The sequence below is a fragment of the Plecotus auritus genome, assembly GCF_963455305.1.
Source record: "Plecotus auritus genome assembly, chromosome: 8".
Taxonomy (NCBI): domain Eukaryota; kingdom Metazoa; phylum Chordata; class Mammalia; order Chiroptera; family Vespertilionidae; genus Plecotus; species Plecotus auritus.
In genome coordinates this window covers 52625083-52642319 of record NC_137782.1, presented here as the reverse complement: position 1 = coordinate 52642319, position 17237 = coordinate 52625083, and the positions used below count along the sequence as shown (strand labels likewise).

General features: G+C 38.9%; 1 protein-coding gene across 3 annotated transcripts in view; it reads left to right on the top strand.

The window, feature by feature from the left end:
* Positions 1-17237, top strand: part of RELCH (RAB11 binding and LisH domain, coiled-coil and HEAT repeat containing) — a 117279-nt gene that overhangs the window by 41270 nt on the left and 58772 nt on the right. For all 3 annotated transcript variants that reach the window (XM_080684455.1, XM_080684454.1, XM_080684456.1), the window contains 2 exons: positions 6354-6466; positions 12620-12710. In XM_080684455.1, the coding sequence (XP_080540581.1) occupies positions 6354-6466; positions 12620-12710 (204 nt within the window). The remainder of the gene's footprint in view (positions 1-6353; positions 6467-12619; positions 12711-17237) is intronic.

The following is a 17237-nucleotide window of genomic DNA, read 5'->3' as shown; positions in this document are numbered from 1 at the left end:
TTTATTTCTGCAGTAATGGTCACTGGAATTTCTATATGGATTGTACTAAATCTGTAGACCACTTTGGGAGTATGGCCATTCTAACAACATTAAGTGGACATGGTATTTTTTTTCACTTTTTTATGTCTTTAATTATTTTTTGCAACATTTTGTAGTTTTCTTTTTTTTTTTTTTTAAATATATTTTATTGATATTTTACAGAGAGGAAAGGAGAGGGATAGAAAGCTAGAAACATCGATGAGAGAGAAACATCGATCAGCTGCCTCCTGCACACCTCCCACTGGGGATGTGCCCGCAACCAAGGTACATGCCCTTGACCGGAATCGAACCCGGGACCCTTCAGTCTGCAGGCCGACGCTCTATCCACTGAGCCAAACCGGTTTCGGCAACATTTTGTAGTTTTCAGTGCACAAGTTTTTTATATATATTTTATTGATTTCAGAGAGAAAGGAAGAGAGGAGAGAGAAATAGAAACATCAATAATAAGAGAGAATCATGGATCAGCTGCCTCCTGCACAACCCCTACTGGGGATGGAGCTCACAACATTGGCATGTAACTTGATTGGGAATTGAACTGTGATCTCCTGGTTCAGAGGTCGATGCTCAGCCACTCAGCCACACTGGCCGAGCATTAGCACACAAGATTTTCACTTAGTTAAATTCAATTCTAGGTATTTTATTCTTTTTCATGCTATTATAAATGGAATTGTTTCCTTAACTTCCTTTTCACCTTGCTTATTGCTGGTATATAGAAACAAAATTGATAATCATATGTTGACTTGCAACTTTATTGAATTTCTTTATTAACTGTAGTAGGTTTTCTTTTGGTGGAGTCTGAGATTTTCTATATATAGAATCATGTTATCTGCAAGTAGAGATAGTTGTGCTTTCTCCTTTCCAAAAACCCTTGCTTAATTGGTGTGGACTTCCAATTCAAAGTTAAATAACAGTGTTTTGAGAAAGCCAATAGTTATAAAATGGGTAAGGTTGGTCCATCTTACCTGTCTTGTGTGTGTGTGAATTTTAGAAGTAAGTCACATGCTTTTTAGCAGTATCATCTTTAAAGTCATCTAAGTATTTCACTTAGGCTTCCTAATGGTTGAGCCCTAGGAATTCTAGATGTTAATTATTCTAAGTATAGATATTTTAGCAGCCATTAAAGTGTAAAACTTTTCCAGAGGTGAGTCTTTTCTGTGTTCTTTATTTTTTCTGTACACCAACAATCTGACAAGTTTCAACTGAAAATCTAAGTCAGTATTTGATTTTAAATTATAATTTATTATTGCTTAATTCTTAGCCAAAGAATATATGGAAATTTTTAAATAATAGCTATCTAAAATTTTTAACTGAAGCTTGACTTGTAGGAAATAATTTTAGTAGAACAGTGAACCATAATTCATTGGATTAATGTATTCCTCTTCTAGAACTGTGGAATGTTGCTTCTTGACTGTAATACTCAAAATGTTTCTCCTTGGCATCCTAGCTAAATATAATATTTCCTTTTATGTTTTATTCCTTTCAGACCTTGGAGCCTTTATCTTATTAACATTTCCTTGCTTTTTTTTAATGTTACATTTTGCTTGATCTCATTTCCTACTTTATTTCTTCCTCAACATCTAATTACATTGTTGTAGTTCCTTGAAGATTCTTTGTTTTCTTCTGATTCTATAGTCTGAACATACATTAATCTTTATAAGACTAAAAAAGTTGAGTAAAAATATGCATAAAATCAAATCTAATGACATTTACTATCTCTAAAATGATTTCTTTATTATCATTAGAAGTTAATTCGTTTTACTTGTGAGAAACCAAAAGGAGAATTAAAATACTTGAAGCCTTTTCTATTTAATCTGTATAAAATTCCATGGGTAATCTAAGTTTTAAGGGGTGGAAGATTATTCATAAAGAGAACTAGCTTTGTCATTAAAATTGCAAAACTCAAAATAGTTAAAGCAAAAGTAATTTCCTTGAGTAAAATACAAATTACTAAACCTTTTAGATTAATGAATTTTAAAAGTCTTAGAATTATCTTTTCTAAATGGTAATAAAGTGTTGAAATACCTTCTACAATATGATTACTACACTGATTTCCTCTCTAATGATCAGTAGGGGATTCATTTTCTTTTTCACTTTAGTAACCTTTTATTGAGTAATATCAAGTGCTAAAGCATGTTTTAAAATATTTAAGATTCCTGTTGCCTTGAAATAATGGACACAGCAACTTTTTGTATCAAGGGAAAATACCAAAGCCATGGGTATTTTTTTTTTTTTTACCATGGCTTTTATTAAAATGCGCCACTAAATCAAATATGCTTAAGGATCTTTTCATGTGAAAAATTCTTACCCTTTATATATAATATCTAACATTGCTGTATTCTCAATACATTTCTTTTATAGTTAATCATTTAGATGTTTTTTAAACCACTATCACCTTTTTTCATGAAGGAAATTCATCTACCACTTTTTAAATCTTTTATTCATAATTATAAGGAAAGTTTTTTAAAACCACTACACTTCTTCAATTGGAGAGGTGACACCAAAGGGAGAATATTGATTCAATTGTATAAATTTATGAATAGTGTGAAAATGGAAAATACGGATTTAATAAATTCTGACATGGATATATTCACACTTCAGAGGCTTGAAAAAGATGAATTTACAGTCAGTAAATGTGAGTATACTGCACAGCAAATATGTACTTACAGAATTATTTCAGGAGTGGTACAAATAGAAGTTGTAAATAAATAAATGAATGATAGAGAAATTAGGATAGCTGAAACCAGTCATAACTTAGCAATTAAACTCTCAGATAGCTGTATCAGAGACAGACCTCTCTTTTCACTTTTTTTCTACCTTCACTTACTGGGCCTCTTGTCAGCTCTGTGTTCCTTTAAGAGAAGGAGACAATCTGACATTATTTATACACTGATGTAAAACTGCCCTACCCATTAATGTGCCACTATGTACCCAATTCTTCCTGGCATAGAATAATAACCAAAAATTAGTGACAGTGACTTCCCAATATGTTGTTAATTTTGCCAGCAAGAAATAAAAGGGGAGCATCAGCCTGCGGACTGAAGGTTCCCGGGTTCAATTCTGGTCAAGGGTACATGCTGGGTTGTGGGCTCGATCCCCACTAAGGGGCGTGCAGGAGGCAGCCAATCAATGATTCTCTCTCATCATTGATGTTTTTCTCCCCCCCTCTCCCTTTCTCTGTGAAATAAATAAAAATATATTTTTTAGAAAAGGAATGAACTCTGTTTTACATACAGCTGTAAACCTACTTTTCCCTACTCTATATGTAGAAATAATAGGAAAGTAGGAAGAAGAGTTAAGAAGAAGCAAGAAAACCCTCAGGAGAGACAGATCAGATGAGAGAAAGGACAAATAAAATTATTTAGGGCCTTGCTTGATTTTTAGGTGTTAAAATATTTTATCCTTTTGTTAGTACCTTCTAGAATAACTATTTTTTCATCCTTAAGGGTCTACTCTCAGTGGGATATGCTGATGATACAATGTCTTAGTCCTCTCATTAGTATCATTGGCTATTAGCAGCCTAAATGGAATACTCTAAAGATTAGCATAGTTTTTGGAATTAGTGGTCTCCTACCCTAATATTTTATAAAAGGTTGTTTATTTTCTCCTTCAAAATCATGACTACTCCATCAAGCATCATATTAAGCCTCTGATGAAAACATTACTTAACAATGTAGAATCCATATATATATATATATATATATATATATATATATATATATATACACTCTTTCATTCCTAGTGCAAAATTATTTTTTCCAATTATTTATTTCTTTGGCTTTTCAATTACTCACTAATCTAAAACATTCAGACATGCCTAAATAGAAAATGACAGAATAAATGTTTTAACTTCTCAGATTGATTCTTAGCTTTTCTTATCTATATCTTTGTACCTTCAATTTAAGATTTATACCAGGTAATTATAATTTTTAAATCCTATATAATAAAACCCTAATGTGCAAATCAACTGAATGGTGGAACGACTGGTCGCTATGATGTGCACTGACCACCAGGGGGCAGACGCTCAACGCAGGAGCTGCCCTGTGGTTGTCAGTGCACTCCCACAGGGGGAGCGCTGCTCAGCCAGAAGCTGGGCTCACAGCTAGCTAGGGCAGCAGTGGTGGCAGGAACCTTTCCTGCCTCCGTGGCAGCACTAAGGACCCCTCAGGGGTCCCAGACTGCGAGAGGGCACAGGCCAGGCTGAGGGACCTCCCCCCGCCCCCAGTGCACAAATGTCATGCACCAGGCCTCTAGTCTATAATAATAAAAGCGCAATATGCAAATCGACTGAACGACTGAACAGCAGAATGACCGTCCAGACAACCTTCCAGACGACCATGCTATGACACCCAGTGGTGCCAGGCCAGCCAAGGCGGGTGTGATGTGATTGGTCAGGGGCCTAGCCATCGCCCCATGATCGCCCTGGCTGAGGGAGGCCCAGGCCACCGGCCGGCAGGACAATCAATTGGGGGGCTCCATGATTGCCCCAAAGAGGGAGGCCCAGGCCACCGAACAGCGGGCTGCAGCAGGTGGGCGGAGCCTCCCTCTGCAGGGTGTGATTGATCGCCCCAAAGAGGGAAGCCCAGGCAACCCCACGGCCAGGGCCTCCCTCTTTGGGGCAATTGATCGTGGGGCTCCCAGACCGTGAGAGGTCACAGGCCCGGCTGAGGCCCGGTATACGACATTAGTGCACCCTCCCCCCTCCCACTCCCGGTGCACGAATGTTGTATACCGAGTTTCTAGTAATATATAAAAAGACTTTAGAAATAATGGGAAGGGACTTCTAGTCATAAGTTTCAGTCTACACTAAAAAGAATCATATATATTTTTTTTAAATATATTTTATTGATTTTTTACAGAGAGGAAGGGAGAGGGATAGAGAGTTAGAAACATCGATGAGAGATAAACATCGATCAGCTGCCTCCTGCACACCTCCTACTGGGGATGTGCCCGCAACCAAGGTACATGCCCTTGACTGGAATCGAACCCGGGACCCTTCAGTCCGCAGGCTAACGCTCTATCCACTGAGCCAAACCAGCTAGGGCCATATATATATTTTTTTTTTTTCCCATTGATTTCAGAAAGGAAGGGAGAGGGAGAGATAGAAACATCACTGATGAGAGAGAATCGTTGATTGGCTGCTTCCTGCTTGCCCCGCACTGGGAATCGAGCGCACAACTCGGGAATGTGCCCTGACCAGGGATCAAACCGTGACCTCCTGGTTCATAGTTTGATGCTCAACCACTGGGCCACACTGGTTGGGCCATATCATCTGTTTCTACAGGAGCATCTCCAAAATGGGAAGATCCTTCTCGTAAAGTGTAAACTTTTCTCCAGGGTATCATGCATTATTACATAGTGATCAATTCCTATTTTAAATCTGCTAATACTCTGGTGGGTAGGGAGGTGTATGGGAAAGAGAAATGGGAGTAATCATTATTATATCATATTTATTTTAAAATAATATTTGTAAAATATTTTTTTTATAACTTAGAGGTTTTCTCTCCAAAATATTTTATCACTTTTTGGCTTTTATTCTCATTATATTTGAAAATTCCTTCCAAAATGAGAAACATTAATATCTTTTGAATACACTTTAGAAGTTATTTTAATTAAAATATGAAACAACTTTAATTTTCAAATATTTACTTGGAGAAGAGAAACCTTTGTATATTACTTACCTACAAAATATTGAATTTACCTCTGCATATTGCATGTGCTACAAAAAAATTATGTAAAATTTTTATTTCAACATAAAACATTTCTACTGATACTCTGTAGTAGTACTGAGAGCATTCAATAGCTGTGGAAATGGTCCCTTTTTCTTTTCAATTAGCTACCAGTTTGGTGCTAAGGATACAAAATGATGAATTATATCTAATATTAAAACATATTATACTTGTGTAAGTGGGAAGAGTTGTCTTTATTTTCTGTTACCTTTTTAAGTTTTAGAATATAGTTAACTTTTGCAAGTTTTGTTTAAAAATACTTTCAAATTTAAAATTACTTTATCAGATTGTAGTAAGATGGAATGTTATCTAGTAATAGACCTTTGGGAAGAGTACAGGATAAGAAAACAAAGTTAGTTGAATCTTGAGAAACTTAATTACATTGTGATCAGCACCTTCTGCACAACCAACACATAAATATGTTTCATTGTTTTCTGTTGAATATTAACCTTACAAAATTAAAATTTTCTCTTTTTTATATTGATGTTTAGTCCACTTTAAATTTCCATTTAAGAATACTCTGGAGAAAAGAAAGAATATTCTGCACTGCATTTTCACTTTGACTTTTTGCACCTTCATGTTCTTTAGGAGTTGATCCCCCTCATACTGTGTACAGCATGCCTGCATCCTGAGCCTAAAGAGAGAGATCAGCTTCTCCACATACTTTTCAATTTGATCAAGAGGCCAGATGATGAGCAAAGGTCAGTATGACAACTTGTTTTGGAAATAAATAAAATGTTGACTTATTAATTTCTTAATTTGGCATCAAAATTAGCCTTTTAATCTAAATGCCTTTTTTCTATTTTAAAAAATGGAGGAAACACTGACTCTATTCACAATGCTTTTCAGAGTTTTCACTCTTGTTATTCCAATTACTCATGTTTAATTTGTACACTTTTGTGTTACTTACCTTTGGACTTCTACTTCAAATGTTTATTTGCCTTTATCTTTCACATTTAAATTCTAAGAATTCCTAAATATTCACTCCATGCCTCTTAATACTTGTGCTTTACAAAAAGTAAAATATCTACTATATGCATCATTAGGCTCTCTGTAAACAAATAACTGTGTGGTTAAAGGGATACAGTGTTTTGTTTTGGTTTTGTTAGTCATGAGTCAGATGCCCTCAAGCAGGAACGTAGCAGAGAAATAAGTTATACTTGAATGTGGTGAGGGGCAGAGACACACATCAAGGTGACTTTCCAGAAGAAAGGGAAATGGGATTTGATCAAGTAACAAGGATAGATGTCTACCTCAGAGAGTAAAACCTTTAAGTACTAAGTGTGAATGTGAACAGAACATCCTAGTGGGTGGGTAGGTAAGCTAAGCACCAGTTGGATAAAATTTGGCAGTTGAAGTGTTTTTCTATTTTATAATTTCCTACTTTAATTTTAAAAGGATTTTGCTCATACTTTAATCCTCGCCAAAGGATATGTTTATTGATTTTCGAGAGAGGAAGGGACAGAGACAGACAGACATCGATGTGAGAGGGAAACATCGCTCAGTTGCCTCTGGTTTGTACCCTAATCAGGGACTGAACCCACAACCTAGGTAGTAACCTGACCAGAATCAAATGTGACTTTTCGGTGTACAGGATGATGTTCCAACCAACTGAGCCACACTGGCCAGGGCTCTATAAGTATATATCTCTTCCCATTCTTTCCAAAATATGTATGAACAAGAAGGAAAACATGTCCTTTGTAGAATCCAGCCAGGATTAATCTATCCAGCATTCCTCACATGCTAGTCAAATAGAAATAAGGGAAATTAAATCACTGTGTCTATATCATTCATTGCAAACTGAAAATTTTCTAAGGACAATTTGATGGTGCTGTATGGGCAAATTAATATTATATTTTCTCCTTGAAAAATCTTACTTTCTATCTTGGTAACTTAATAATTAAACATAATTTATTACATTGTCATTTTTAGATTTGTATGGGCAAAGCCTCTAGATCTATAGCCCATTTTCGTACTCTACATGTAAAGCTAATAGCTGCCACCTGGTGGCCAAAAGTGCCTTGGTTGAGATATGCCAGGAATTAAGCACCATTGTCCACACTTTAATCTTTCACCTCACAGAAAAATAATTATTTATGAAAATAGTCTAATTAGTTGATTAATTACATATAATGCAAATAAGAAATTTAAAAAGCAACATTTTTAAGTTAGCATAATATATTTGACATATAATCAGTTGTCTCTTCCTTACTTAACAAATCTCAGGCATCTTTGATCAGATCCTAAGAAAAACTTAATTTTATGCTCAATAATGGTTCTTTTGGCCAATTCTTCATAGCAACCATAATTGACACCACATTTTTAGCTTTGTCAAAAACTAGGCAAACAATCTCTGTCCTATGATTTCCACAAGGAGGAACAGCATTTATTTTTGCCACCATAGGAGCCCGTTTCTAATGCTGTTAATAATCTGTAAGCCAGGGGTGGGCAAACTTTTTGACTCGAGGGCCACAATGGGTTCTTAAACTGGACCGGAGGGCCGGAACAAAAGCATGGATGGAGTGTTTGTGTGAACTAATATAAATTCAAAGTAAAAATCATTACATAAAAGGGTACCGTCTTTTTTTTATTTCAATAGTTTTATTCATTTCAAACATTTTAACACCAGTGTTGATACTAATGTGCAGTGGTGCATGTTAACACAAATGCCCTGTAGCACGCATTTTTACAGGCGCAAGGGGGAGAAGCAAACGCAGCACAAAATGCATTTGTTTTGCCGCTAACACATGCGGTTAGTGGCCACGGAAGCATTACTGATACCGCATCCGTATCAGCAAAAAAATGCAGCCGCAGCATGGCTAGTGTGACATGTCCTCTGTGTGTCTTTTTCCCTGCTGCTCGCGTCCGCAGTGGGAAAAAAAAATTGCAGTGGATACAAGCCCTAAAAGCTGAAAGTCTTTGTTGTTTTATTAACAAGTCATTGTGATGTACAGAATGTGGGAACAGGAAAAAATTGTGTTTGAGTAGAGCTCTTAATCTTACCTCAGAAAGGCTCTGATACTGTGCTCTCCAGGGGCGTGTCTCCCTACATCAACACGATAACGTGTCTACTCATTCCCAGGGTGATGTCGGGGGACGCGTCCGCAGGCATTACAAGGAGCCTCTGGAAGATTGAGAGGTTGTTCCTTCTACTGAATGGGCGGATATAAATCCGCCCACTCAGAAGAAGGAGCTGCGGCCGTGTTTCCCGACGTTGCCATGTTAACACTGCTGCTGGCGAAGGAGCGGAGGGGAGAGCAAGAAAACCCTCTGCTCTTCCGGCCCGCGGGCCGTAGTTTGCCCACGGCTGCTGTAAGCCATCTGACATTTTCTATTCTCACTATATTTCAAAGCTGTATTAACTTTTAGAACTTTGAATGTTCACTGTGCTAAGAAGTTTATTTTTAGGGCCTTAACATTTTTTCAACAAGTTTGTCCATCTCTAGTATAGCGATGGTGACTCAGGATTTAAAGTTAATGTATACTTCTTACAAGTATTCAAAATGCTTACATTTCACCAAAGATTATTTATTATAATTACCAAACAATTATGGAACCTATGTGTATTCCTCCTCATTATTTTGAGACACTAGTGGGGAGAAAAAACAATTATCAGGTATTAGGAAATTTTCATTGGAGAGCAGGCAGCTCAAGTACTGTGTGTAAAGCTTGGTAATTTCTTTTTCCATTTTCCTTTTGTTCATTTTATTTGCCCTTCTAAAGTAGAAGGAAATAAAAAGCAAAAGAAAAGTTGAGAAATAGGCATAGAAGACAATGAACCATATATATATATATATATATATATATATATATATATATATACACACACATATATATATATATAACAAGTTAATATGCTAAGTATCCCTCCAACCGTCCAACCAGTCGCTATGACATGCACTGACCACCAGGGGGCAGACATTCAATGCAGGAGCTACCATGATTCACATAGGCCATTTACAAAGAAATGGCACCGTGAACCTGCCGCCCACAAAGCAACACTCGGCTTCCCCAAGTGGACACAGGCCCTGTCACCATCCTGGAGCAACAGCCCACCAAATGACAGCCGACGCTGCCGAGACCCCATGGTGCAAAATGCGGCCCACAGCCCATGCCAGCCCAGCCAAGCCCAGAAACTGGCTGTGGGCACTGGGTAATGACGTCACGTAGCAATGCCCACCTTCCTCTCCCTAGCAACAGGCCATTTAATAATAAATGGCACTACAGACCTGGTGCCCACAAACCAACACTCAGCTTCCCCCAAGTGGAACACAGGCCCCACCACCACCCCAGAGCAACACCCCACCAAATTGCAACCAATACTGCCAAGACCCCCTAGTGCAAAATGCGGCCCACAGTCCAGCCCAGAAACAGTCATTATGGGCACTGGGTAATGACGTCACATAGCAACTTCCTCACCCTAGCGCAGGGGTGGGCAAACTTTTTGACTCGAGGGCCACAATGGGTTCTTAAACTGGACCGGAGGGCCGGAACAAAAGCATGGATGGAGTGTTTGTGTGAACTAATATAAATTCAAAGTAAAGGAGCAGAGGGGAGAGCAAGAGAACCCTCCACTCTTTCGGCTCCGTGGGCCGGATAGAACAGCCGAAAGGGCCGGATCCGGCCTGCGGGCCATAGTTTGCCCACGGCTGCCCTAGCGACTAGCCTTCTTGGAGTTTCTTCAGCCCAGTAACATGACTTGCTTTATAGCCAGGTGCAAATATTTTACACTTGAACCAAATTTTGTGAAGCGTTTTCCCATGCCTCATCTCATTTGATCCTCACAGAAATCCTGGAGTAGGTAGATAGGAAACTCAGTAGAATCCTATTTTCTTTTCATTTGCCAGAAAATGGAGATTTACAAAGTTTAGAAATTTGACCCAACTGAAAAGAAGTAAGAAATGGTGGACCTTGAATAGGACTTCAGGTTTTCTCACTGCGCAGAATATAGTCAAACACTGCTGCAGTTAAATATTTTGCCCTTGGTTCTCCCTGTATGATCTACAATAATAATCTGCTTCGTGTTGATATTTACTGCTGTGTTGCTGATAATTACCTGAAAGAGAAGTTGGGGTGCTTCACTGGGCTGGAAAAACTTTAGCTAAGTCAGAAAGCAGGTCTAATTAAGCAAGTTTATTCTATAGCTATAAAAGGTTAAGTTGAGTCGCTCATGTGCAATACATATAAAGCTCTCGCTGGCGCCAATCACATGCATGTATTTCGATCTGTCATTGTCGATCGTGAATTTGGTTGACACTTCTATTATAGAGAAAGGGTGAATATCAGTATTAAAATATTTCTAATTAATTTCCTTTCAATGTGCACGAATCCATGCACTGGGCCACTAGTATAAATATAAGTGGGAATCAGGTTATTACAAAGTTGTGGTGAGAAGAAGCTGCAATATATAATGAAGATATACTGGCTCAACAGTTCTCTCATTTTGTCCAGATGTTCTTTGTCATTAATTTCCTCAGCATGGGAGTTATAGCTAGTTTGGCTAAACTAAATAGAAATTTAAAGTCATTCTCCTGTTTGAGTTAAATTGATGTTTTTGAGAAACAGCAGTGACCAATGTTTGGGCTTAATGTGCTGATTTTAAAGTTAATATGAATTAAACATTCTATTTTGGTTTTCCACAAAGTTGGATACTTTAAACATCTATTTAAATCCTACTTTTTTTCCCCATCAGGTTTTACGTTTTTGGAGTCTTAGACAATCAAAAGTGAAAAAACTGCCAATTCTTCACTTAAAGTCATTTTAAAATGGAACTTCATTCTAAAGAGAAAAATGTTATTTAAAGTTTTATACTCTTTAAGTTCAAGTTATTTATATATTATTCTGTAAAAAGTTACCCCAAAAGAAAGTAGTTTCAAATAAACTCATTTTTATAATATAACTTGTACAGGTGAGTTAATTTGGGTTCTCTGCTTCAGGGTCTCTTATAAAGCTGTAATCAAGGTATTGGCTGGAGATATAGTCATCTCAAGTCTTAACTGGGGAAGGATTTGCTTCTAAGCTCACTCACATGATTGGCTGTTGGCAGGATTCAGTTTCTCATGGATTTTTGGACTGAGAATCTCAGTTCCTCACTGGTTTTTGGTGAAAGGCTGCCTTCAATTCCTTGCCACAAAGGCCTCCAAATGGCAGCATACTTCATCAAAGCATGCCACGTAAGAAGGCAGCTAAGACACACACCAGATGGACACTATAGACTTTTGTAACCTGATCTCAGGAATCATATCCATCACTTTGGCCATCGTTCTTTCCATTAAAAGCAAATCCTTAAGTACAGTCTGCAACTCAAGGAGATTGGGATTACACAAGGACGTGGATGTCGGGAGATGGATGTCATTGGGAGCCATGTCAGAAGCTTTGGGAGCCATGTCAGACGCTGTCTTCCAGTTATCTTAGGTGCAGTACCAAAAATTCTGATTAGATAAATACCATTTTACTAATATGAATCCATAGTTTTTATTATAGAAATACTGGGGGAACAATCACTGATAGTTTTAGTGGCTAAAAACTGAAGTTCAATAGGAGCTGAAGCATTGGACATACTAGAATACTCGCAGAATGCATATGTAGGAAGTTAATTTAGGAGGTTATGAGCTTCAGCTTCACACCAATAGAGAACCCTTCCCAACATGTCTCACAGATGGTGTGGCCACTGGTAGGGGCACACATCTTAAGGAACTCACTCTTGGTGGAGTCTAGTCCATTGTTGGAAATGTCTATTTTGATTATGCAAAATACTGTACTTCATGTGAATTACAGAGCTGACTTGTTTTTATCCTTAGTCCTAGTTGTACTTTCTAAAGAAAAACGTTTTTATTTATTTGTATTATTTTCAGGCAAATGATACTGACGGGTTGTGTTGCATTTGCACGTCATGTTGGACCAACGCGTGTAGAAGCTGAACTTTTACCGCAGTGTTGGGAACAGGTAAATCTATTGGGTTTGCCCTAGGAGGTTTGGTTTAGTGGCGAGGGCATCAGCCTGCCGCCTAAAAGGTCCCAGGTTCGATTCTGGTCAAGGGCACATGCCCGGGTTGTGGGCTCGATTCCCAGTAGGGGGCATACAGGAGGCAGCCAATCAGTGGTTCTCTCTCATCATGGATGTTTCTATCTCTCTCTCCCTCACCCTTCCTCTCCAAAATCAATGAAAATATATTTTAAAATAATAATAGTACCTATTGGGTTTTTCTCTAGCTATTATATTCTAGTTTATCATAAATGTTCATATCTTCTTTTTTAAATGCCATTAGGAAATATGTGGGATATGAATTGTGCTGCTATTTGTATAGCCCAGCACTGTGATTTAATAGTGCTTAAGAATGCTCTGGGATGCTTTGCAGTATTCATTCTCCCACTAAATATTTAAGAAACACTAGTTCCAGGGCCGGATACTGTTGCAGTGCTTAGGGATACAATGGGGGAATAAACACAAAGACATTGTTGTGGTAAAGATAAGAGTAAACAAATCAATGATGTAGTGTTTTATAGTGTTACTAGAGGCCCGGTGCATGAAGATTCATGCACTGGAGGGGGCGCCCTCAGCCCAGCCTGCCTCCTCTCATAGTCCGGGAGTCCTCAGGAGCGGGAGGTGACCCGGCGATCAGGGGAAGGTGACGCCCCATCACACCTCTTCTGCTGCCACTGCTGGCAGTGCAAGCCTCAGCCGGCCCTGGTTACCTGAGCTTTGGACGGCCCTGGGTGGCTGGGCAGCCGCCTTCTGAGGCTTGCCTGTGCCTCGGGTTGGCCCTGGGCAGCTGAGCAGCCACCATCCAAGGCTTGCCTGCACCTTGGGCCAGCCCTGGGTGGCTGGGGGCCGAGGGGACCGGGGGACTCCAGAGGCAGACGCGCGCCTGCCGCCCCGGCAGGGCTGAGGGGACTGGGCGCCGCCATCTTGTGGCTGTGGGCGCTGCCATCTTTGAGGGCTTGGCAGCCAATTAGCATATTCCCTCTTTATTAGATAGGATAAGCTATCTTATATAATAAAAGGCTAATATACAAATCAGCCAAACAGCGGGATGACCGGTCGCTATGATGCGCACTGACCAGCAGGGGGCAGACGCTCAACACGGGAACTGCCCCCTGGTGGTCAGTGTGCTCCCATAGGGGGAGCGCTGCTCAGCCAGAAGCTGGGTTCACGGCTGGTGAGCGCAGTGGCAGTGGCAGGAGCCTCTTCTGCCTCCACGGCAGCACTAAGGATATCCGACTGACGGCTTAGGCCCACTCCCCTCGAGGGCTTCCGGACTGCGAGAGGGCGCAGGCCAGGCTGAGGGACCTCCTACCCCCCCTCCCCCCTGTGCATCAATGTTGTATACCGGGTCTCTAATAAAGAAAATAAAGCAGGATAAGGTCTAGGGAGCGATGGGGAATGCTATTTTAGAAAGGGTGGTCAGAGAAGAAATCTCTGAGGAAGTGATGTTTAGGCAAGGATCTGAATTAAGTGATACTACAAATACAAAAACCTTGAGATGGGTGTGTACCTGGTAAGCTCAAGGGAGAGCAAGAAGGTATGTGTGTGTGTATGTGGATGGATGGTAGGTAGGTAGGTAACAAATAATATCTTACGTATATTTATAGTTATATGTTAAAATAGAGAATATAAAGTGTAAACCTTTGATGTACAATACTTATGGTTTTATATTGAATTTTAATATTCCAGTTCTCTGTAGAACTCAGAATCTTGACTTTCTTTTTTTTTTTTTTCATTGAATATTTTTTTTATTAAGGTATTATATGTGTACATATCTTACCATTGCCCCCCCCACCCCACTCCCATACATGCCTCACCCCCCAATGTTTTGCATCCGTTGGTTACTCTTATATACATGCATATAAGTCCTTCAGTTGATCTCTTATTTCCCCCACCTCTCCCTAACCTTACTGCTGTAATTTGACAGTCTGTTTGATGCTTTACTGCCTCTGTATCTATCTTTTTGTTCATCAGTTTATAAATGTTTTTCATTATCCCCAAATGAGTGAGATCATGTGGTATTTTTCTTTCATTGACTGGCTTATTTCACTTAGCATAATGTTCTCTAATTCCATCCAGATGCCTACAAATGGTAGTAATTCCTTCTTTTTATGGCAGCATAGTATTCCATTGTGTAGATGTACCATAGTTTTCTGATCCAGTCATCTGCTGACGGGCACTTAGGCTGTTTCCAAATCTTAGCTATGGTAAATTGTGCTGCTATGAACATAGGGGTGCATATATCCTTTCTGATTGGTGTTTCTAGTTTCTTAGGATATATTCCCAGAAGTGGGATTACTGGGTCAAATGGGAGTTCCATTTTCAGTTTTTTGAGGAAACTCCATACTGTTCTCCACAGTGGCTGCACCAGTCTTCATTCCCACCAGCAGTGCACGAGGGTTCCTTTTTCTCCGCATCCTCGCCAACACTTGTCATTTGTTGATTTGTTGATGATAGCCATTCTGACAGGTGTGAGATGGTATCGCATTGTCGTTTTGATTTGCATCTCTCAGATAATTAGTGACTTTGAGCATGTTTTCATGTGTCTCTTGGCCTTCCTTCTGTCTTCTTTCGAAAAGATTCTATTTAGGTCCGTTGCCCATTTTTTTATTGGATCATTTATCTTCCTTTTATTAAGTTGTATAAGCTGCCTGTAGATGTTGGAGATTAAACCTTTATCAGTGATAACATTTGCAAATATGTTCTCCCATACAGTGGGGTTTCTTGTTGTTTTGTTGATGGTTTCTTTTGCTGTGAAAAAGCTTTTTATTTTGATGTAGTCCCATTTGTTTATTTTCTCTTTGGCTTCCATTGCCCTAGGGGCAGTATCAGTGAAAAAGTTCTTTTGGCATATGTCTGAGATTTTGCTGCCTGTGGATTCCTCCAGTATTTTTATGGTTTCCCGTCTTATATTTAAGTCCTGTACCCATTTTGAGTTTATTTTTGTGTATGGTGTAAGTTGGTGATCTAGTTTCATTTTTTTGCATGTATCTGTCCAATTTTCCCAACACCATTTATTAAAGAGACTGTCTTGACTCCATTGTATGCTCATGCCTCCTTTGTCAAATATTAAATGCGCATATTGGTTTGGGTCGATATCTGGATTCTCTATTCTGTTCCATTGATCTATATGTCTGTTCTTGTGCCAGTACCAGGCTGTTTTGAGGACAGTGGCTTTGTAATACAGCTTGAAATCTGGTATTGAGATCCCTCCTACTTTATTCTTCTTTCTCAGGATTGCTGTGGCTATTCGGGGTCTTTTTTTATTCCAGATGAATTTTTGGAGAGTTCTTTCTAGGTCTGTGAAATATGCTGTTGGTATTTTAATGGGGAGTGCATTGAATCTATAGATTGCTTTGGGTAGTATGGACATTTTAATGATGTTGATTCTACCAATCCATGAATATGGTATGTTCTTCCATCTGTTTATATCTTCCTCTATCTCTTTTTTCAGTGTCCTGTAGTTTTCCGCATATAGGTCTTTTACCTCCTTGGTTAGGTTTATTCCTAAGTATCTTAATTTTTTTGGTGCGATGGAAAATGGGATTGCTTTTTTAGTCTCTCTTTCTGTAAGTTCACTGTTGGTGTATAGAAATGCCATAGATTTCTTGGTGTTAATTTTGTATCCTGCTACATTGCCGAATTCATTTATTAAGTCTGTTAGTTTTTTGATGGATTCTTTCGGGTTTTTTATGTACAATATCATGTCATCTGCAAATAAGGACAGCTTTACTTCTTCTTTTCCAATTTGGATGCCTTTTATTTCTTCTTCTTGTCTAATTGCAGTGGCTAATACTTCCAGTACTATGTCAAACAGGAGTGGTGAGAGTGGGCATCCCTGTCTTGTTCCTGTTCTTAGGGGAAATGGTTTTAGTTTTGCCCATTGAGTATGATGGGTTTATCATATATAGCTTTTATTATGTTGAGGTATGATCCTTCTATTCCCACCTTGTTGACAGTTTTTATCAAGAAAGGGTGTTGGATTTTGTCAAATGCTTTTTCTGCATCAATTGATATGACTATGTGATTTTTATCTCTCAATTTGTTTATGTGATGTATCACATTTATTGATTTGCGGATATTGAACCATCCTTGCATTCCTGGGATAAACCCTACTTGGTCATGGTGTATGATCTTTCTCATGTACTGCTGGATCCTATTTGCTAGAATTTTGTTGAGGATTTTGGCATCTACATTCATGAGGGATATTGGCCTGTAATTCTCCTTCATTGTGTTGTCTTTATCTGGTTTTGGTATTAGGGTGATGCTGGCTTCATAGAAGGAGCTTGGAAGTGTTCCTTCCTCTTGAATTTTTTGAAATAGTCTGAGGAGGATAGGTTTTAGTTCTTCCTTGAATGTTTGGTAGAACTCTCCTGTGAAGCCGTCTGGCCCCGGGCTTTTGTTTGCCGGAAGCTCTTTGATGACTGCTTCAATTTCTTCCATAGTTACTGGCATGTTGAGCTGTTTAGATTCTTCCTGATTGAGTTT